At 41.6% G+C, this 23821-nt stretch overlaps 1 protein-coding gene across 2 annotated transcripts in view; it reads left to right on the top strand.

Moving 5' to 3' along the window:
- SLC2A12 (solute carrier family 2 member 12) overlaps window positions 1-23821 on the top strand; it is a 61853-nt gene that overhangs the window by 30004 nt on the left and 8028 nt on the right. For both annotated transcript variants that reach the window (XM_080663338.1, XM_080663339.1), the window contains exons 3-4: window positions 16463-16585; window positions 21612-21744. In XM_080663338.1, coding sequence (XP_080519464.1) covers window positions 16463-16585; window positions 21612-21744 — 256 coding nt within the window. The remainder of the gene's footprint in view (window positions 1-16462; window positions 16586-21611; window positions 21745-23821) is intronic.

The following is a 23821-nucleotide window of genomic DNA, read 5'->3' as shown; positions in this document are numbered from 1 at the left end:
TGCACAGGTAGGGTAGGGTCCCTAGGACTGGCCAGCAATCAGAGCCTTCCTTCGTTCTGCGCCACCCCTGGTGGTCAACACATGTCATAGTGAGCAGTTGAATTCCAAGGGGACAATGTGCATATTAGCCTTTTATTATATAGGATAGGATAGCAAGCCAGCTTGATTTTTTTTTTCTGCAGGGAGACTTTATCTTTAATTTACTGGACAGTAAAAATACCTTGGCTTCAGATGATACACTATGTCTATCTTCCTGGCACAAAGGCAGTCAGTGTCTTTGATTGTAAGACAAGCCAGAGAAGGGACCCATGGAGAACTGACTCTCACCTCAAATATCCTACTTTTCTGTTTTTAACAACAACAACAAAGAAAAAAAAATAGAATTTTTTTAAGGTTCAAAGATTATAGAGCCTAGCTTTGCTTGGTTTTGTTTTTTTAACCAGCTTTTAGGAGGATGGGTATCAGTAGGAAGCATAAGAACCATCTGCTGTAACACATAAATGTATTTCTATTTTCAATCCTCACCCGAGGATATTTTGATTTAGAGAGAGAGGAAAAGACAGAGGGAAACATTGATGTGAGAGAAACACAGCGATTGGTTGCCTCTTGTACACGCCCCACGAGGCCCCAGGTTAGGGAGGAGCTGGCAATTCAAGTACGTGCCCTTGACCTGAATCAAACCCTGGACCCTTTGGTTTGCAGGCCCACACTCTATGCACTAAGCCAAACCAGCTAGGGCTACATTTAGATGTTATACCTAAATAACTTTAGCTCTTCAAAATTTTCATGTGATTTTTGCACAGTTAAAGATTATGACAATTCCAGGGATGTGGAACAATAGGTTCTAATTTAGAAGTTTACTTAGCTGCTTCACTCTAAAATATATTAGTTTTAGAGCAGAGAGGCTTACAGGCCAGAAGGACATCAAATGTTTCAAAAGATATTCTTCATATTTCTCCCTACACCCCGGGCCCCTGATATGCAGAACTATCACAGTTACTGTTTATCATCCTTTTCCACCATTCTTATGATAATTACATATCTTTACAGAAAAGGTATATTGCACAAATTGTTATTCTTTACACAGGAGAGTTTTGTTATCAAGTGCAGCCATTACACAATCATACTCACACACAGGGTTTGTGTTACCTTAAGATCTTGCAAACCATTTATCCCCCTTTTTAAATCTTAGGTTTCAGTAATTACCAATATTCACACTGCTACTGCTCCTTTTTTAGTTAATTAAGTCAGAGGTCATTTTCATTGATTAAAGTGATGAATTATTTGATCCTCTGGTGTTAGTCATTAAAATAATGCAAAATAAACAAAAAATAGTGTCTGAATGGTTTTACACTAAATTAACACCCAAGCAAAAGAGGCAAAACTTTTAAAGAAATATTGTGCTCTTATCTAATTAAATCCTATTTTCCTCTTTGGAGTCAGATGATGAAGCAGTAGTACCTAACAGAACCAACGAGTCTAAAATTGTGTTTGTAGTGTTTGGACAGAATGACACCATCCATCTGTTACCATCAGCAACTGTCCACATAATACATCAGTGCTGAACTTTATTTCCAGGCCAGCACAACCACAGTCCTATGACCTTGAAACTTACGAATATTGGACAGTAGCGATATTAAAGAGACAGACTAAGGGTTTAACACTATCTTGATAAGCACAAGCATTTATTTTTTACTTTATTATTTTCCAGAACACAAGGTTACGAAATTTTCCAAGGAACACTTGCAACATTAAAAACTATAAACTTTTCTGATTGAAGTCCAAAGCATCAGGCATGAAAAAGCACGACATAAAATGTTACATCTGAAACGTGACATTCAAGCTATAGTTTAAACCAGAAAAGGCTAATTTCTTGTAGCTTTCCTTTCCACCCCCCCACCCCCGCCCCCTTGCATTTTGAACAATGATTCAGTGGTCTGCAAATTAGGATATGCATACTTGCGTGCTCCTGGGCTTTATTTTCCAGAATGGTCCTTTAATGATACTTCAAAGGAAATAAATTTGAATTTCAAAAAAATCTGTTTCCTAACATTTCTCCTTCCCCTCTCCCCAGTTATGTGTTCTTCCACTTAAAAGAAAGCACACCTTTTACCCATCAGAAATCTTATGATACATGTCACACATTATAAAAACCTCAGAAACACTAATTAAAGCGACAATTGGAAATATTGATGTAGGTATAGGGTGGAAAATGACTCTAATAACTAGATAATAATCTTTTTATAAGCCTAGTTGTTTTCAATAATTTGCTTTCAACAAACCTGAAGTATGACCTATACAAGTTATCAGCTGATATTAGAAATAACTTTGGTTGTTAATTAGAAGAATTGAATGACTTTACTATCATAAAATTTCTTCAACTCCCCATACACTTTCATTATTCTTCAGAACAATAAATTTTACCTATTTAAACAGAATGCATGAATATGTAATTCTAGAAGTAAGTGACATTCACCTTGGAATATCTTGGTTTGTTATTTAAGAAATTCAGCTTGAATGAAGTTTGTTTTTTGTGTGTGTGTGTTTTTTTTTTCCACAAGGCCAGGAGTGAACAAAACTCAGAGACTTAGAGAAGAGAGAATACAAAAAAATAAAAATAAATTAAAGCTACTAACACATCATTGTTGATGTGGGAGATGGTGACCTATGGTGGAGTATATATATATATATTTTTTAAATCTTTATTGTTCAGATTATTACAGTTGTTCCTCTTTTTTTCACCCCATAGATCCCCTCCACCTGGTTCCCACCCCATCCCATGCCCTTACCGCCCGCCACCACAGTGTCCTCATCCATAGGTGTATGATTTTTGTCCAGGCTCTTCCCACACCCCCCACACCCCTTTCCCCCCGAGAATTGTCAGTCCACTCACTTTCTATGCCCCTGATTCTATTATATTCACCAGATTATCCTGTTCATCAGATTTTTTATTCACTTGATTTTTAGATTCACTTGTTGATAGATATGTATTTGTTGTTCATAATTTTTATCTTTACATTTTTCTTCTTCTTCCTCTTTTTAAAGAATACCTTTCAGCATTTCATATAATACTGGTTTGGTGGTGATGAACCCCTTTAGCCTTTTCTTATCTGTGAAGCTGTTTATCTGACCTTCAATTCTGAATGATAGCTTTGCTCGGTAGAGTAATCTTGGTTGTAGGTTCTTGCTAGTCATCACTTTGAATATTTCTTGCCACTTCCATCTGGCCTGCATAGTTTCTGTTGAGAAATCCGCTGACAAGCATATGGGTGCTCCCTTGTAGGTAACTAACTGTTTTACTCTTGCTGCTTTTAATATTCTCTCTTTGTCTTTTGCTCTTGGCATTTTAATTATGATGTGTCTTGGTGTGGTCCTCTTTGGATTTCTTTTGTTTGGGGTTCTGTGTGCTTCCTGGACTTGTAAGTCTATTTCTTTCACCAGGTGGGGGAAGTTTTCGGTCATTATTTCTTCAAATAGGTTTTCAGTATCTTGCTCTCTCTCTTCTTCTGGCACCCCCATAATTCTGATGTTGGTTGTTTGAAGTTGTCCCAGGGGCTCCTTACACTATCTTCATATTTTTGGATTCTTTTTTCTTTTTGCTTTCCCCGTTGAGTGTTTTTTGCTTCTTTGCATTTCAAATCTTTGACTTGATTCTTGCGATCCTCTAGTCTGCTGTTGGATCTCTGTATATTATTTTTTATTTCAGTCAGTGTATGCTTAATTTCTAGTTGGTCCTCTTTCATATCCTTGAGGGTCTCACTAAGTTTATCGACCTTTTCTAGAAAATTCTTGAAAAACCTTATAACCATGGTTTTGAACTCTATATCCAGTCGTTTGCTTTCCTCCATTTCATTCATTTGTGACCTGTTTCTTTGTCTCCGCATTTTGGTTGCTTCCCTTAGTTGACAGAATGTCTTTGTGTGCTAGGTGTCCTATAGGGCCCAGTGGCTCAGCCTCCCCAGTTACCTGAGGTGGACACTCTTGGTGCACCCCTTTGTGGGCTATGTGCACAGTCTTGTTGTAGTTAAGTCTTAATTGTTGTTGGTATCACTGGGAGGAATTGACCTCCAGGCCAATTGGCTGTGAGAATCAGCTGTGTCTATGATGGGAGAACTTCTGTGCTGGAGACACCATTATGGGGCAAGACTTGCTTCAGTGGGGCTTTGGTGCTCACTGAGTCTGCCCCCTGAGTGTGTCCCTTATGGATCTGAGGAGTTGTAATCTGGATGGTCCTACTCTGACTCCTGGGTACACTGGCTCTTGGATCTCCAAGGAGCTGTTAATTTAGCCTCTGCCTGAGGCCACCCAGCAGGAGCAGGGTTCCTCTTCTTTGTTTGGGTTTTGGAGGTGCCCAGATGAGGCCCAGCTGTGAAGCAATGCAAGCTGCTGTGGGGCCTTGGGCCTTCTTTTGGATGTTCTGGGTCTCTCTGACTCAGCTGCAGTTTGATAGGTAAGTTTAGATTTCAAAGGACCAGGCCATTCATATGTAAAAGCCTCTGCGCACAGCTTGGATGGGGCAGAGTCTCAGGGCAGAGCAAACAGCAATGGCTTCCCATCAGCCCTGCCCTAAGAGGCCCCCGGGTCTCAGTGTCCCTTGGTAATCACTGCAAGCACCTCTGAGAGAAAGCCGCCCTTGAGTTCTGCCCACTGCTAGACAGTCCAGTTTCTCCCCGAATGAGTCTGGGTCCCCAGAGTCTCACCCGGAACTGGAGTTCAGTGCAGTCGGGAGCTTGTGTCTCCCTCCAGATTGAAAAAGCCAGCCGCATACTCAGTTGCCAGCCCTCTCCGCACACGCCTTCATACCTCTGTACTTTACTTCTGCACCTCCTCTGAGTCTCAGTGTGCTTTTCTCTTCCTTTCTTTTTTTTTTTTTTTTTTTTCAAATTTTTATTAAGGTATTATATGTGTACATATCTTACCATTGCCCCCCCCCACCCCACTCCCATACATGCCCTCACCCCCCAATGTTTTGCATCCGTTGGTTACTCTTATATACATGCATATAAGTCCTTCAGTTGATCTCTTGTTTCCCCCACCTCTCCCTAACCTTACCACTGTAATTTGACAGTCTGTTTGATGTTTTACTGCCTCTGTAACTATCTTTTTGTTCATCAGTTTATAATGTTTTTCATTATCCCCAAATGAGTGGGATCATGTGGTATTTTTCTTTCATTGACTGGCTTATTTCACTTAGCATAATGTTCTCTAATTCCATCCAAGTGCCTACAAATGGTAGTAATTCCTTCTTTTTTACGGCAGCATAGTATTCCATTGTGTAGATGTACCATAGTTTTCTGATCCAGTCATCTGCTGATGGGCACCTAGGCTGTTTCCAAATCTTAGCTATTGTAAATTGTGCTGCTATGAACATAGGGGTGCATATATCCTTTCTGATTGGTGTTTCTGGTTTCTTAGGATATATTCCTAGGAGTGGGATTACTGGGTCAAATGGGAGTTCCATTTTCAGTTTTTTGAGGAAACTCCATACTGTTCTCCACAGTGGCTGCACCAGTCTGCATTCCCACCAGCAGTGCACGAGGGTTCCTTTTTCTCCGCATCCTCGCCAACACTTGTCGTTTGTTGATTTGTTGATGATAGCCATTCTGACAGGTGTGAGATGGTATCGCATTGTTGTTTTGATTTGCATCTCTCGGATAATTAGTGACTTTGAGCATGTTTTCATGTGTCTCTTGGCCTTCCTTCTGTCTTCTTTCGAGAAGATTCTATTTAGGTCCGTTGCCCATTTTTTTATTGGATCCTTTATCTTCCTTTTATTAAGTTGTATAAGCTGCCTGTAGATGTTGGAAATTAAACCTTTATCAGTGATACCATTTGCAAATATGTTCTCCCATACAGTGGGGTTTCTTGTTGTTTTGTTGATGGTTTCTTTTGCTGTGCAAAAGCTTTTTATTTTGATGTAGTCCCATTTGTTTATTTTCTGTTTGGCTTCCATTGCCCTAGGGGCAGTATCACTGAAAAAGTTCTTTTGGCATATGTCTGAGATTTTGCTGCCTGTGGATTCCTCTAGTATTTTTATGGTCTCCCGTCTTATATTTAAGTCCTGTACCCATTTTGAGTTTATTTTTGTGTATGGTGTAAGTTGGTGATCTAGTTTCATTTTTTTGCATGTATCTGTCCAATTTTCCCAACACCATTTATTAAAGAGACTGTCTTGACTCCATTGTATGCTCATGCCTCCTTTGTCAAATATTAAATGCGCATATTGGTTTGGGTCGATATCTGGATTCTCTATTCTGTTCCATTGATCTATATGTCTGTTCTTGTGCCAGTACCAGGCTGTTTTGAGGACAGTGGCTTTGTAATACAGCTTGAAATCTGGTATTGAGATCCCTCCTACTTTATTCTTCTTTCTCAGGATTGCTGTGGCTATTCGGGGTCTTTTTTTATTCCAGATGAATTTTTGGAGAGTTCTTTCTAGGTCTGTGAAATACGCCGTTGGTATTTTAATGGGGAGTGCATTGAATCTATAGATTGCTTTGGGTAGTATGGACATTTTAATGATGTTGATTCTACCAATCCATGAACATGGTATGTTCTTCCATCTGTTTATATCTTCCTCTATCTCTTTTTTCAGGGTCCTGTAGTTTTCCGCATATAGGTCTTTTACCTCCTTGGTTAGGTTTATTCCTAAGTATCTTAATTTTTTTGGTGCGATGGAAAATGGGATTGCTTTTTTAGTCTCTCTTTCTGTAAGTTCATTGTTGGTGTATAGAAATGCCATAGATTTCTTGGCGTTAATTTTGTATCCTGCTACATTGCCGAATTCATTTATTAAGTCTGTTAGTTTTTTGATGGAGTCTTTCGGGTTTTTTATGTACAATATCATGTCATCTGCAAATAAGGACAGCTTTACTTCTTCTTTTCCAATTTGGATGCCTTTTATTTCTTCTTCTTGTCTAATTGCAGTGGCTAATACTTCCAGTACTATGTCAAACAGGAGTGGTGAGAGTGGGCATCCCTGTCTTGTTCCTGTTCTTAGGGGAAATGGTTTTAGTTTTTGCCCATTGAGTATGATGTTAGCTGTGGGTTTATCATATATAGCTTTTATTATGTTGAGGTATGATCCTTCTATTCCCACCTTGTTGAGAGTTTTTATCAAGAAAGGGTGTTGGATTTTGTCAAATGCTTTTTCTGCATCAATTGATATGACTATGTGATTTTTATCTCTCAATTTGTTTATGTGATGTATCACATTTATTGATTTGCGGATATTGAACCATCCTTGCATTCCTGGGATAAATCCTACTTGGTCATGGTGTATGATTTTTCTGATGTACTGCTGGATCCTATTTGCTAGAATTTTATTGAGGATTTTGGCATCTACATTCATGAGGGATATTGGCCTGTAATTCTCCTTCATTGTGTTGTCTTTATCTGGTTTTGGTATGAGGGTGATGCTGGCTTCATAGAAGGAGCTTGGAAGTGTTCCTTCCTCTTGAATTTTTTGGAATAGTCTGAGGAGGATAGGTTTTAGTTCTTCCTTGAATGTTTGGTAGAACTCTCCTGTGAAGCCGTCTGGCCCCGGGCTTTTGTTTGCCGGAAGCTCTTTGATGACTGCTTCAATTTCTTCCATAGTTACTGGCATGTTGAGCTGTTTAGATTCTTCCTGATTGAGTTTTGGAAGGTTATATTTTTCTAGGAATCTGTCCATTTCCTCCAGGTTGTCCAGTTTGTTGGAATAGAGTTGTTCGTAGTATTTTTTAACAATCCTTTGTATTTCGGCGGGATCTGTTGTTATTTCACCTCTTTCATTTCTGATCTTGTTTATTTGGGTCCTCTCTCTTTGCTTCTTGGTGAGCCTGGCTAGAGGTTCATCAATCTTGTTTATCCTTTCAAAGAACCAGCTCTTGGTTTTGTTGATCTTTTGTATTGTTTCTTTGATCTCTATGTCGTTTATCTGTGCTCTGATCTTTATTATTTCCTTCCTTCTGCTTACACTGGGCTTTTCTTGTTGCTCTTTTTCTAACTCTTTGAGTTGTTGGGTTAGGTAATTTATTACCCCTGTTTCTTGTTTTTTGCAGTAGGCTTGTAGAGCTATGAACTTCCCTCTCAAGACTGCTTTCGCTGTGTCCCATAGATTTTGGATTGTAGTGTTTTCATTGTCATTTGTTGTCATGATGTTTTTTATTTCTTCTTTGATCTCTCTGGTAACCCAGTCATGGTTTAATAGCATGCTGTTTAGTCTCCATGTGTTTGATTTCTTTGGGTTGTTTTTATTGTAGTTGATTTCCAGTTTTATGCCACTGTGGTCTGAGAAGATGCTTGATATGATTTCTATCTTCTTGAATTTGAAGAGACTTTGCCTATGTCCCAACATATGGTCTATCTTTGAAAATGACCCATGTGCACTTGAGAAGAATGTATATTCTGTGGCTTTGGGGTGAAATGTTCTGAAGATGTCAATTAATTCCATCTGGTCTAGTGAGTCATTTAGGATTGATGTTTCTTTGCTGATGTTTTGTTTAGAGGATTTGTCCAGTGGTGATAGTGGGGTATTAAAGTCTCCTACTATGATTGTATTGCTGTCAATCTCTCCCTTGATATCCTCCAGGAGTTTTTTTATGTATTTGGGTGCTCCTGTATTGGGTGCATATATGTTTACCAGAGTTATTTCTTCTTGTTGGATTGCTCCCTTTAGTATTATGAAATGGCCTTCCTTATCTCTTGTTATGTCCTTCAGTTTGAGATCTAATTTGTCAGAAATAAGTATTGCTACCCCAGCTTTTTTTTCAGTTCCATTTGCCTGGAAAACCTTTTTCCATCCCTTCACCCTCAGTCTGTGTGCGTCTTTTTTTCTGAGGTGGGTTTCTTGTAGACAGCAGATATATGGGTCGTGTTTTCTTATCCAATCCGTTACCCTATGTCTTTTGATTGGGGCATTTAATCCATTTACATTTAAAGTTATTATTGATAGGTACTTATTTGTCGCCATTCCTATTCTTTACCCCTGTGTTATTTCTTCGCTTCCTGTTTCTTTCTTTCTTTTTTTTTTACAGCAGACCCTTTAGCATTTCTTGCATTGCTGGTTTGGTGGTAATAAATTCCCTTAGTCCTTTTTTGTCTGTGAAGCTCCTGATTTCACCTTCAATTTTGATTGACAGCCTTGCTGGGTACAGTATTCTTGGATTCAGCCCCTTCCTTTGCATGACTTTGTATATTTCATTCCATTCCCTTCTGGCCTGATGAGTTTCTGTTGAGAAATCAGTTGTTAATCTGATGGGGGTTCCTTTGTATGTAACTTTCTGTCTCTCTCTTGCTGCTTTTAAGATTCTTACTTTGTCGTTGGTGTTTGCCAATTTAATTATGATGTGCCTTGGCGTCGGTCTTTTGGGGTTCATTTTGCTTGGGACTCTGTGAGCTTCTTGGATTTGTGTGGGTTTTTTCTTCCCTATATCTGGGAAATTTTCTGTCATTATTTCTTCAAAGAGGTTTTCTATTCCTTGCTCAGCTTCCTTTCCTTCTGGAACCCCTATTATGCGGATGTTGTTTTGTTTCGTGTTGTCCCAAAGTTCCCTTAGACTCTCCTCCTGCCTTTTAATTTTTTTTTCTAGAAGTTGCTTTTCTTGGGTATTTTTTTCCATCTTGTCTTCTAGCTCACTGATACGGTCCTCTGCTTCTTCTAGTCTACTCTTGATGCTTTCTATTGAGTTCTTTACAGCAGCGATGTCATTTTTCATTTCTTCTTGGTTCTTCTTCATTTCCTCTTGGTTCTTGCTCATATTGTCGAATTTGTCTTCCATTCTTTTCAGCCACCTTATGACCATTTCTCTGAATTCTTTTTCTGGAAGGTTGCTTGCCTCCATTTCATTTACTTCCTTTTCTGGTGATGCCTGTTTTTCTTTCATATGCGGGCTGCTTCTTTGTCTCCCCATGGTCTCTCTTCTCTGGGTGTCTGGTTATGTAGTTCTCTCTCTCCTGGGTTGATTTAAAGGCACAAAATACAGCACTACCAGGTACAACTCACAAGGCACTGAACAGGAATGTATTCACGATATTAATAACCTCCAATAAAGGTGACCACCAGAGAAAGGCAAATTAGGTGATAGGAGAGAAAGAAGAAGAGGAAAAAAGGAAGAAAGAAAGAAAGAAAGAAAAAAAGAAAAAAGGAGTGTGAAAATGAAATTGGGAAAAGGTAAAGTAAAGAGAAAAAGAAAAAAAAAAAAGTAAGAGAGACAAGAAAGTGACTAAGAGAGAAAGGGGAACAGACTATATATATTGGGGATAAAACTCCAATAGAACAATCACTAATCCCAGCAAATGCCAGCAACAAGTGCCTGGGGATTAGTACAAACTACAACACCAACTAATACGGAGTGAGGCAAGGGAAAGCTGAAGCACAAAACAAACAAAAAAATAAACAAAAGAAGAATAAGCAAAACAATCTCACAAAAAAGCATAAAAATTGGGTGTAATCTACATTCAAGCAAACAACAACAAAAGGACAGAGAGAAGGACAAGTTTATGGATAGCTCAGACAGTGAAGGGAGAGGTGTATGTGGACTTGGAGCAGGGGATTGGAGATTAGATATGTAAGTAGGGTGAAATTTTAACAAGGGGTAAACAGAAAGAATAGGGAAAATCTAAAGCAGTAAAAGGGTAAGATAAACAGGACACTGAAAAGGGGGAGGTTAGGAAGAGAGTGATGGCCTAAAGGTAGAGTTGAGATAGAGTAAAACGATGCTAAAGGAAAGATAAAAATAGAATGTAGAACACTAATCCCAAAATAAAATGAAGAGAAAGTAAAATGACACTTAAAAAAATAAAATAAAATAAAATAAAATAGCAGTAGTAATAATACGGATTGAAAATAAAAATGTAATCATTAAAAAGGTAAAATCAAGTGATGAAAAAAGAAAAAAAAAGTTTCTTGATTAAAAGATGCAAAAAATGAAAATAAAAAAAAATAAAAAAAAATAAAAAAATAAAAGGTAAAAATAAAATGTGAAGTAGTGAAGGTCATTCACTTCCTCTGTTTTTCTGTTTGGCACGCCTGTTTCTCAGTCCAGACAGTATTGCAGTTCCCTGCGATCCACTGCTCTTCGGTGTTGTAAGCCAGTCCTGATTTTAAGCAGGCGGTGTGTCTTAATTTCTCGTATTCCTTTATTTTTGATTACACAAGAGTCAATTTGTGATTCAGCCCCTGGGTGGCAGTGTTTCTGGATTGACTTCCGGGTCTATCTATGGCCTCTCTAGGCAGTGTTAGAGCCTTCTTTCCCTGTGGCACTCTTTCCCACCGGCCTGTGGGCGTGGTCTGCCTCAGAGCTGACTCTCTGATGTTCACTCCCCGCTCCGATCCCCGGGTGCCAGAAAAACAACCTTCCCCTGCAGTCTCCCAGGGTGTCCCCAACTGGGTGATCCTATGTATTGGGCTTAGTAATCAGAAGCCAGAATTTCAAGAGGAAAAAGCCCAAGTGTGCGCACTCCGTGGCTGCGCGTAAACCCAGGCACCCAGGGAACGCAGGGGCTGCGCATAAGTCTGGACTGCCTGAAATTCTTAGGGTGTCCCTGCACTTCAGATCAAAATGGGTTGCTTTTTAGAGTGCCCTTCTCTTAGCAGCTCTGAGGACCCCTTTCCACAGTCACAGATCACGCCAGCCCCTACAGCCACGGATTTTTCTAGGCACAGACTTCCCTGGTCCTCCAGCTCCCGCGAAACGCGCGTTCCTCTCTCCCGCCGGGACCAGAGACCTCACCTTATCTCAGGCGAAATCTGACCTTTCCGTGGTGGAGTGTAGAGCTCCTCTGAACCCGTGTGCTTGCGCCAGTTGGGGAGCGTTGTTCTGGGGCTCGCAGCTGTTCCTGGGGTGCCGCAGTTGTGGATTCTCAGGCTTCAGATAAGCTCCACTTTCCGGATCAAGATGGCGCAGACTCCGCGTCCAAGCCCGCAGCTCCGGGAGGGGACCCAGCCGCAGTGGGTGCTGCCAGGTCAGGGGAACCCCGTTCAGCAGTCCCCCGCCTCCTTCTGGAATTCAGCTGTCTCCCAACCAGCCAACAAACACTCCTTGTGCGACCCTCAGCTGTTCTTTCTTTCTGCTCCGGGACAAGGCTCAGAACACGTCTGTCTATTCCGCCGCCATTATCCTCAGTCTGTGCTCCATCTTCAGCTTTTGAAGAGTTCACAGCAGAGAGCAGCACAACCTTCTCTTCCTTTCTAGTTGTAGAATTTCCACTTAGCCAGCCTTCCTGTGGTTCTGGAAGATGTCTGTTTTGTCTTTTAGTTGTAGTTTTGAAGTGATTACGGGAGGCAGCAAGTTCAGGTGTTTACCTATGCCACCATCTTGGTTTCTCCCCTGGAGTATATTTTTTAAAGAATGTAATTTTCCCACTTAGGGAACTTCTGAGGCCAGAATCTAAACATCTGGTTGGAAGGAAGGAAGTGGGCATATTCTCTTTCAAATTCACATGAAAGCAGCCCTTTGCAATGAGAGATGGGTGTGCTGCATGCTACTTGCAAAGGCAATAGAAACCGTAGGAGCTGGCTTCACTCCTACAAAGTATAGGATTGGCTCCTGGGCAAATCAAGTTGTTAAAAAGTCTGCAGCCAAAGCACAGAACTTCCTCCAAAGTTGGTAGGAGTTCTCTGGTAAGTTTCAAAACTTCCATGTGACTTTCAAACCTGGGGCTACCACACCAAGTGGTTCAGGAAGAGCTCCAGCCAAAAGGAAAGTGTGCCCGGAGCGCCCCAAGGTTTAAATCTGAGAGCACAGGGAGAGAACTGACAGCCTCAGTGAGAAACACTGTGCCAGTGGCAGCAACATGGAGGAGGGAGGAGATGCCCATGGCAGTTTACATGTGGCAGGGCTCAGTCATTTCCATTGACAGCCCCTGTTAATCCAAGTCCATGTCCTCCACTGCACACAGGGCCACTTTAACTTATTGCCCATCACGGTCTCTTTATGACACTCTGAGCAGCCATAAACACTCTGCAGATTCATCAGAACCAGGCAGGTTCTGACAGGCAGTCTGATTTAATATCATGTGAAATGTGAGTCTAATATCTGTGCTCTGTTATCTCCCAGCAAATCCGTGCAGCATAGTGAAGGCCTTAAAGACGTGCAGATGCTGACATTTATAGAGACAGATATTGCAGAGGTAGTCCTGGGATGGTGGGGTTGAAGGTGGAATAATAGAGGTCAAGGAGAATTGTTTCAGGACCTGCTAAACTGTAGTGGCTGAGCTCATGGTAGGCATTCACTATGTCTCTGGATACTCTGTGGATTCCTCCCAAGCAAATAGCACACAGCATCTCCTGTGGGCCATGATCAGGGAAGGGGACATGAGGACAGCCAGAGAGAGCCACCACTTCTCTACTGTGGTGTGTGGCAACAGCTTGATTTTCCTTGGGGGAGAAATTAGGCCAACTCCTTCGAAAAAACATCAGGTTTTAAGACACTTTACATTATAAATATCAACATCAAATCCTCGGGTGAGGGTCTGTACCTTTGTCTGAATTGAAACAAAGCTTCTCTGTCTGTCCTGTGTGGGGCACTCACAGCCCTCGCCCAGGGAACACGGAGGCCTGTGAGAGTCTGGCCCTGTCTTGCTCCTAAGTCTGCCATGGAAAGGCTCCAACCCTTTCAGTAAGTTCTCTCTTGCTGCAGGTGCCATTTTGATTTTTATTTCACTCTCTCTGGATCTGAAAACCTGTGATTTTATGGTTCTGAAATGATGGTTAAAATAAGATTCTCCTTATTTTTGACTTAGACTCCATATTAGGAGGTGAACTATCCTTGTTGAAACACATCAATTTTGTTGCAACATCCAGTCTGTTCGATAAACCAAGGCTTCAGTTCTGGAATTCTTTCTCTGAGAAGCAGAATTTAGAAGGAATTCAGAATTCTTTCTAAAAAGAAGTAGAAGCTTTCAGCAATGCTACATTATCTTTTGAAATGTCAGCTGCAAGGTTTGCCCGACATGTTTCCATGAGAGACTGAGGGAAGTCTCTTTCAGTATTCAGTTCGTTGCCCACAGGCTGGTCAGACTGCCCGAGGACGTGGCTTGGGGCTGCATTGCATACGTGCCTCGGAAAGGCTCTCAGTGTGGATCCTGGGTGCTCTTAGACAAGCTCTTGGCAGTTCAGACTGAGCACTTACAACCAGTACCTCCTGCATCTGCTCCATCTTCTGGTTGATGAGACCACACTTCCTGGAACAGCAGGACCAGCTCATTCTCCTCTGTGGCCAGCATGGCTCTGATGACCTCAGCAGTGATAATCCCCAGGCCCCACTAAATGATTCCAAGAGGCTTCATTATGAAAGTGGGGAAGGAAAGAACGGGGTTTCAGAGGTGATGAGGTGGGGATGGAAGTAAATCAAGAAAACCTGTGCTGCCAGGCCAGCGTGGCTCCGTGGTTGAGCGTCAGCCTATGAACCAAGAGGTCAAGGTTTGATTCCCAGTCAGGGCACATGCTGGGATTGTGATCTCCATCCCAGTGAGGAGTGTGCAGGAGGCAGCCGATCAATGATTCTCTCTCATCATTGATGTTACTATCTCTCTCTCCCTCTCCTTTTCTCTCTGAAATCAATAAAATTATATATATTTTTAAAAGAATCATTGATCGGCTGCCTCCTGCACACCCCCTACTGGGGATCGAGCCCGCAACCCAGGCATGTGCCCTTGACCGGAATCGAACCTGGGACCCTTCAGTCTGCAGGCCAACGCTCTATCCACTGAGCCAAACCAGCTAGGGCAAAACTATATTTTTTTTAAAAAGAAAGAAAGGCTGTGCTAATGCCCTCACTTAAAGAAAATGAGTGTCCTCCCCTCGCCTCCTCCTCATGGCTGCTAGAGCAAAAGGCTGTTGGGGCCCTCTGCTCTACCATGAACCATGTTAAATACCCGTGGCAGGAAGGGACACAGGGGCATTGGTCTGTGGTATAGATTGTTTAGCTTCAAAAAGTAGGATCTACATAATTTTATCTTGTATTTGCTCAAGGACGGGTTATTACAAAGGCTTCACCAGAATTACGCAGTTATCATTCTAGCACTGCACTGATCGCTAAGGACAGAATCTGCAAGAACCTGGTGAAGGTCTTTTGGGGCAAGAAGTGGAGGGGGGTGATATAGAAGTGTGTTTCTGAATTCCCTGTGAATTAGAACACTAATAATCATGGTCATTTTCTTCCAGGCTTTAAAGATAACCCTATATAGATTTACTTGGAAAAGAAAAAAATATTTTTCCTGCCCTCTTCTATTCTTTTTTTTTTTTTTCTTACTTTAAAACAGCAAATTTACTAGGAGCAGATGTTTTCTCTACAGTGTGGTAGTGTCATGAAAGAAATCAAATTAGAGGCACAGCTGACTGCATGGTTCTGGCATAGGTGGCCCGAGTGGTTGCTGACCTGTGGGACCCTCCCTAGCTTCTGGCTCCTTCCTCCCCCAGCCTCCTCTGGGCTAGGATGGTGCAGCTGGCCTTTCAACACAAGGTGACTTAGTCAGTAAGCCAGGGCTGGACAGCTCCTAAGTCCTTCTTTCCTCAGAATCAAACTGTTTGAACTCTGCATTTAATTATTCATTAACAAATATTTATTGAGCCACCACCAAAACAGCACCGTGATTAAAAAGCATGAGTTCCAGAGACTGGGCACTAGGGCTTCATGCCACCTCTGCCGCTTATGAGCCCCATGACCTTGGCTAATTATTAACTCTTTAAGCCTCCGTTTCCTTTCTATAAAAGATAGTAATAGCTCTGGTCTGGTAGGATTTTGTGAGGATCAGATGAGGTAAGTTTTGTAAATTGCTCAGCCCATTGTAGGAACTCACAGTCAATTTATTAGGCAAACTCGGTTTGATAGGCTGGGAGCAGGAGACAAGTTCATTTGCTTCTCGACTCCCCTTTCTAAGTCCATAAGGCAGGTCCTATAAGATTCCCTGTCACTCTCAGATAATAAAATGTCTTCTGATCAGTGTTCATGCCAAGAAGAATCTCCTTTCAAAGATTCAAATGTGTTAAGTCTGGTATGCTAATCAAATCTTAGAGCTCTATTTAATTTAGAGGTTCTCTCTACTTAGCTTGCCCCAGGCCAGGAAGCACAAGCAAGACAAGTGAGAGTATTATGTTCTACCCACTCAGTAGCTATAATGTTGGATTTCTCCAAGGTCAAGGGCAAACGAGATTACAGGAAAGGGCCCGGAGGCACTGACATTAAAGTTCTGTGCTTGGCAGGTGGCCCCACCCACTGCCCCTCTCATTTGCATTTGTCAGGCCTGTGTCACACACAGCATTTCAAATCCCAGTCCCTACTCTGGGGACCATTGTCAGGCTTTCTCAGAGTTCCTCCTGAACCCTTCCTCACTTGGCTGGAGGTAAGGAGGAGGCACATGGCCCTGCTCTCCAACCACAAATCAGGCAAGACTAGGGCAGAGATCCATGGCCCGCCCCTGGGTGTCAATGGCTTTTTGATAATTCTGCTGTCCCCACCCTCTCTGCCTTTTCCTCCAGTGCCCTGGCTGGTGCTCAGCGAGATTTTTCCTGGTGGAATCAGAGGTCGAGCCATGGCTTTAACTTCAAGCATGAACTGGGGCATCAACCTCCTCATCTCGCTGACGTTTTTGACTGTGACCGGTAAGGATGCGTCCTCTTCCACTAATGCCTTTGTGCTCTTAGGACAAATGCAAGAGAAGCACACTCAGTTTAAAAAAACAACAACAAACAAACAAACAAACAAACAAAAAAAACAACAACCTAAAAAACAAACATTTTTCTGTGGACATTGTCAAACACATTCCAAAAAGAAAGAGTGGCAAGGAACCTGATGTACCCCCTACCCAACTTAAAGGGGTGTCAACCATAATTCACTTAAAATCCTACCTGCTCGTCCCCCAACATTATTTTAAGGCACATCTCAGACAGCATGTCATTTGTCTAAACATTTCAGCATGGACTGCTAAACGATAAGGCATTTAAAAACTATAGCCATGCCCGGCCAGTGTGGCTCAGTACTTGCGCGTCGAACCATGAACCAAGAGGTCACAGGTTTGATTCCTGGTCAGGGCACGTGCCTGGGTTGCAGGCTAGGTCCCCGGGTCAGGGGGCATGCAAGAGGCAGCCAATCAATGATGTTTCTCTCTCATCATTGATGTTCTATCTCTCTCTCCCTCTCCCTTCTTCTCTGAAATCAATAAAAACATATAAAAAAAATAAAACATGAAATAAAAACTATAGCTACAATATCATTATCAACCTTAAAATATTAATAAAACTTCCTTGGTGTCAATATCCAATCTGTGTTCACATTCTTCAAAGTGTCTTATAATTATTTTTTATATTTTGTTTGTTTGAATCACAATCCAAATATATAACTTACAATTGATTGATATGTTTCTTGTATTTTGGTAGGTTTCATCTTCCTTTCTCCTCCCCTCTCCCCTACTTTATATTTTTAATGAAGAAACTGGGTCATTCATCTCATCCTTTTCCCCAGGCGGGATTTTGCTGATTGCCGTCATATCGCATGACCTTCTGTCCCTTGTGTTTCCTGCCAACCGCTGTTTAGACCTGGAGGCTTGAAGAGATTTGGGTTTTCTTGTCTCTTTGTTTGCAAGCTCCTTTGTAGGTGATGGCGTGTGTCCTGCCATCGAGGCATATCTCGTTTGCTTGTCTCCCGCTTTATCACAACCACTTCCTTTGAGCATCATTGCCCAGATCTGTTATTTTCACTCTATCATTCCTTCTAAATTTTTATCTCTAATACTATGCGAAGGAGAAATTTCTTCTATAACTACTAGAAGGAATTTCTAATAAGTAATAGTTATTTGCCTACCCTGAAGTATGGGTCATATAAGAAAGGAAAGATAAATACTTGAAACTTTCTCTTTATTGTTTAGTTTTTGAAATAATGAGATAGTTCCCCAGCAACCTGCAAAATTGACCAAGGAGTTGAGTTTTCTTCCATATATATATATATGGGGAGGTGGTGGGTAGTGGGGTGGAGAGAGAAAGAGAGTGAAAGAGAGGTTGCAAACAAAGAAACAAGAAAATCTAAATCTTATTAAGCCTCTATTTTCAATTGGTGTTCCGCCAAAAAATTTTTTTAATATATCTTTATTGATTTCAGAGAGGAAGGGAGAGGGAAAGAGAGATAGAAATATCAATGATGGGAGAGTATCATTGATTGGCTGCCTCCTGCAAGTCCCCCACTGGGGTCAAGCCCACAACCCAGGCATGTGCCCTTGACTGGAATCGAACCTGGGACCCTTCCATCCGCAGGCTGACGCTCTATCCACTGAGCCAAACCAGCTAGGACCGTGTTTGGCAAACTGCGGCTCACAAGCCACATGCGGCTCTTTGGCCCCTTGAGTGTGGCTCTTGCACAAAATACCACGGCCTGGGCGACTCTGTTTTGAAGAAGTGGTGTTAGAAGTTTAAGTTTAAAAAATTTGGCTCTCAAAAGAAATTTCAATTGTTGTACTGTTGATATTTGGCTCTGTTGACTAATGAGTTTGCCGATCACTGAGCTAGGACGTTCCACAAGAATTTTTTTAAAATGCAATACCTGACTATTCAGTCAGGGGCACAACCTCTTTCCTTTAGATTGTCAAATAAAAAAATAGTAACAGCCAGCACAACAATAGCTGTCCGGTGTGAATGAATCAAAATTATACCTTTTTTTGTCAGATTGGCAAAAAAAAATATATTTTGGGTGTGCTGAAGCATTTTAGTAATTAGCTTATGTGTGCATAAGATGAAAAAGGCTGAAAATTGCTGCTCTAGATCTAAACTGCAGCTTACAGAAACAAAGGACAGAAGGTCATGCGATATGACGACAATTGGCAAAATCCCGCCTGGGGAAAACTATGAGACAAATGACCTAGTTTCTTCATTAAAAATGTAAAGTGAGGGGAAGGAAGGGGAGGAGAAATGGAGATAAAACCTACAGATTTTAAGAGACATATCAATTTTAAGTTATGTATTTGGGTTGTGAGTCAAGCAAAGTATAAAAATAATTATAAAATCATTGGAAGAATGTGAATAATATGCATATATTATATATAAATTCTCAAAAGTGGATGTATATTCAAAAGTGTAGATATTTATATATCTATATATAGTACTTCTGAATCTTGACAACCACTTTTTTTTTTTAAGTGCATCTACTTATGGAACTTTCGGAGTTGTTAAATAAGCATGGTTTAAGTTTTTATATAAAATTTTAAAATGTGTGTATCCTTCCTACTTTTTTAGAAATAGCCCAAGATTAAAGGAAACACATGAACTAGTTATTTACACCAACCATACCTTTCCTACTCAAGTCACACTCAGAGACCTGTGCCCTTCACTTTCACACACACACACACACACACACACACACACACACACACACACAACCCTAGTCTGCTATTTGATGAGGAGAAAGAGAAATATAAAAGGAAGAATGGAAATGATACAGGACAAAGAAAGATGACACAAATCTCTTGGAAGAATAGCAAATATATGTGATGAGCTAAAGAAGATGCCAAAGTTCTTCATGGGCTTTTAGAACAGACATTGGGAAAGTGAATCCACTTTTTACAAATCCTGGGATAATCTGAAACCTGTAGATGGCATTTAACTGGGCTAAGTTTGAAATTCTCTACTTACTTTCAAATAATCAATTTTCCAAGTCAAAAGCATAGGGGCAGCAAGTCCTTGGACACCAACCTTCCTAGTGCAAGTTCGGCTGTCAATAAAGGCAGTGTTCCAGAGAGACAGACTTCCTCGCAGTGGGCATGACACAGCTGCAGTGCTGTGCTCAGCTCTGAGTAAAATATTTTTAAGAAGGTTGTTTAAATATTTTAAGAGGGTTGCAGTGTGTCCACCAAGCGAGTGCCATCTGGATGACATGGTCATGTGACCTATTGTTACCGAGCTCAAGGGGTCCGCTGCTTGTGTGTTCTAGTCAAGAATGAGACATGTTAGGCAGTTTCATTTACTTGAAGCAGGTAAATTGATATCCAAAGCTCTGCCCCCCAAGGGAGGCTCAGCCATTGCTCATATGCACTATTTGGTCAGTTACATGTTGTTCCTGTCAAGCTTATCCTCCTTACAGCTGGTCTGCAAAATACTGTGCTACGTTTTAGCATTTGGCAAGAATAGCCTTTAGTAAGAATGACCCACACCTCGAGACACTTGTCCTAACATGGTTTGTAAAGAACAGTTGCAGGAGTTCAGGATGTTTGGCTTGGAGGAGAGGATGCTCAGGGGGGATGGAGGTGCACGGACACATTTGAACGCTGTCTTGAAGAGGGACGGGGAGAGCTGACCCAGCGGGCCAAGCAGAACCCCCGAACCAGAGTTCCTGAAAGGCAGACTTGCATGTAGGAACTGAAAAGGAAGGCCTTTGCAACAGGAAGGGGCGGCTCACCATGCACAGAAAATCTTTGGAAAGTGGTGAGCTCCCTGTTCTGAAAGTGCTAAAACAGAACAGGGGACACGTTTGATGAGACAACCTTTTGGGGCTTTTTACTCTATATTCTGGTTTTATGCCCCAGAAGGGAAAAAGGACCAATTGTACAAGCACTTTATTAAGCACTCACTTGGGTCAAACCCTCTGCAGACAGCAAGAAGAGCACAGATGCATCGGTTTAAATAAAACGCCAGGACAGCAGTGCTGTGTCTGCTTCCTGCCTCTCCTCTCGGCACAGCTGACTGACTCTACACTAGCTCCTTCCACTGCACTCATGGAACTGCCTCATACATAACTGTCCGGCCACGTTTCCTGGCTGACCAGTCGTGATTTGTGGCCGCAGCTGCTGAGGGCTGTTTCACGGTTCCAGCCTGTGGTTGGTCTGAAGAGCCAGCTGCCTCCTCACTACCCCCTGCCACTCTGGACTTTCTGCTGCAGAGCCAGGGGCTGGCCCTATGCAAATGCAGGCTCCAGTGCATAGGGGGCCATCTCTCACCAGTTAGCCAGCTAATGGTTAATGTATCTTGGCCTTGGTCAGGAACTGCAGAGGAACTGTACCTTCGGCTAGAAGTGGTTTGAGGGAAAACTAGGCTTCTTGCTGCTGAATCTGAGCAAGTGAATGCCTTTCAATAGAACCATCATCACTTTTTTTCAGTAAATCCAGGAAGAAGCATTGCAAATACACGAGCTACCAAGAGATAAAATATTGCCAATAAGTAAATGATTTATTCAAATCAGAGTATAGAAGGGTGAGTTTGTTCCAAGAAAATCCATCTGTATCAATGTGTCTTTTAAGATGTCCATTAATAGAAAGCAAACTGCTACAGCAGTGATTCTCAGAGAGGAATTGTGGAGCCTGAGGAGAGAGAGGAGATATTTTACCTTCTGCTTTATATGTTTCTGTTTTGTTTCTGGTTCTCTTTTTGCAATGAGCAGAGAAAAGCATACTCACTAAAAAGATAGCATTGGTGTGCATTGTGATGATTGCAAGACTGCTATTTATTCTGCCAGAGGAAGCTGGGGTGGTTTGTAAGCATGAAGCTTTCCGAGGCTGGCTGTAGTTTTAATTTGTGCTGCTATTTCACGGAATGCTATCATGTGTTTGAAAATACATGCTTTTATATATGCTCCAAGAAGCCGCTGCCCACAAGTGGCATCAAAGCAACACAGAATGCATTTCTAACCAATTCCTTTCATCCTCTATAGATCTCATTGGCCTGCCATGGGTGTGCTTCATATATGCGATCATGAGTCTCGCAGCCCTGGGGTTCGTTGTCGTGTTTATACCTGAGACCAAAGGATGCTCTTTGGAACAAATATCAATGGAACTGGCAAAAACGTAAGTATGATGTGCATTGTTCTCCAAATAGCACCTTTTAGTAAAAAAAAAAAAAAAAAAAAAAAAAAAATGCAGCTTTTATATACAACCAAATCATAACATCTGAAAGTATTTTAGGATATTTTCTTTGGTGTGGAACCGTATCTCATAGCGTAATTCCAGTTTCTCTGACACGTATTCAGTTTGGGTGACTCAGCTAAGGAATTAGAATCATGGATGCTTTCTAACAAGTGAACCGTTCAAAGCTCTTTCCGCCAAAGGACCCTCCCATCTCCCCAGCTTCCCCTGATGCAGGGTTTTTTTGTTTGGGGTTGAGGGTAGATCTTGGAACATCAGGCTCACCTTGCGTTAGAAGCGCGGGCTTCAGTTCTTCCATCTCTATCCTACCTGATGGTCTCTTTAAGCCCTTGTTAAGGCTAAGATTATTAGGAAAATTCAGGCATAAATGTCTACAAATTATTCCAAATAGGGCATAAAGTAAGTTTAAGAAAGATTAAACGTTTCTTAGGTAATTTGCATTTAGAAAACTGGTTAAATAAATTCCAAATGCAGACATCACTTTAGCAATTTAACTTAGAAGTGGGCCATAGGAAATTCCATTTCTTTTAGTAGCAGAACTCACGGTTCTAACGGCTGAAACAAGCCTGGGGAAAGGGTGGTGCATCGGGGCCAGGAATGAAGGGGAACTGGTTATTCTTCCCAGGAGTTAAAACTTATACTTGAAAATGTAGAGATACTTGTTCTTGGGTTTTAATAAAATGGGAGGAAACATTATATTTATAGTTTGTGACTTTCTTCTAAAGATACTTTCAATCCACTAGAGAGAAATGTGTGATTGCTACTGAAATTGTGGGCAGAGTGATTCTCCAGCTTTTGTCTGTAAACCTGCAGTGATAGTAGGCATGTGTATTTATATAGACCAAACTGTTAATCCTGGTTTATTAGGGTGCATGGTCAGCAGGATTGTGGGAAATGTTTTACTTTTTACTTTATACACTTTTAAATGGTTCACATTTTAGAAACATATCACTTTAGTAAAAAGCAGAAAAACTTTTCTCTTAATTCAAGCCATAAGTTAAACATCAAACTATACAGCTAATTTCTGATAAAGGACCTGTTTTTATTATTTTTTTAAAAATATTTTTATTGATGTCAGAGAGGAAGAGAAAGGTAGAGAGAGATACATCAATGATGACAATCATTGATTGGCTGCCTCCTGCACGTCCCCCAATGGGGATCGAGCCTGCAACCCGGGCATGTGCCCTTGACCAGAATCGAACCTGGGACCCTTCAGTCCGCAGGCCAACGTTCTATCCACTGAGCCAAACCAGCTAGGGCAAGGCCTGCTTTTAAAAGAGAAAATGAAAATGATACTTATTCATTTACAAAGAGAAATACAATAGTCAGGAAGGCAACTGCTCTGTGGGTCACAGGGTGTGACTTACTCTCGTTGTCTGTGCAACGGAGGAGGAAGAGGTCTGTGTTCAGATGAGTGAGACACTGGCTATCCCAAGGCCCTCCCTCTCCACCACTCCAGATATTACTTATTCAGCTCTTTGTGGGCCATCTCCTATGGGCCGGCTCTGTGCCAGGAAAGAACTGAAGATACAGGAGACAAAGAATCCAAAGCTTCTTTAAGAGGCAGATAAGAAAACAGACCATTTAACACACGTCGTTGGAAGACACAAAGGAAAGTACATTGGAGGATTTCATCTATAAACCCTTCCTGAAAGAGGTAATTCCAGAGCAAGGTCTTGAAAGAGTTATCTGGGCAAAGGGATTGTGTGGAAGTCAGAGGAGGGGTCACACGCAGAGGCCAGTCCACTTACCGGTGGGGCCGGTGGGGGATGAAGAGGGCAGGTTCTGAGCTGGGGATCGAGAGGTGAGCCCAGAGCACAGGGCACAGAGAAGTCAGGAAGGATCTTGATTCATCTTGGTCAAGAATTTGGATTTTATCCTGAAAGTAGCGGGGCATGATAAAAGCAGCAGGACAGGGGGGAGGGTAACTGGATTTTTGAAGCAGCACTCTGGCAAAATCTGGGAAATGGAAAGGGGAGACGCCGAATGAGGGAGACCT

The sequence above is a fragment of the Plecotus auritus genome (genome assembly GCF_963455305.1).
Source record: "Plecotus auritus genome assembly, chromosome: 4".
NCBI classification, from domain to species: domain Eukaryota; kingdom Metazoa; phylum Chordata; class Mammalia; order Chiroptera; family Vespertilionidae; genus Plecotus; species Plecotus auritus.
Note: the sequence above shows the minus strand (reverse complement) of the source record. Positions and strands in the feature narration are given on the sequence as shown.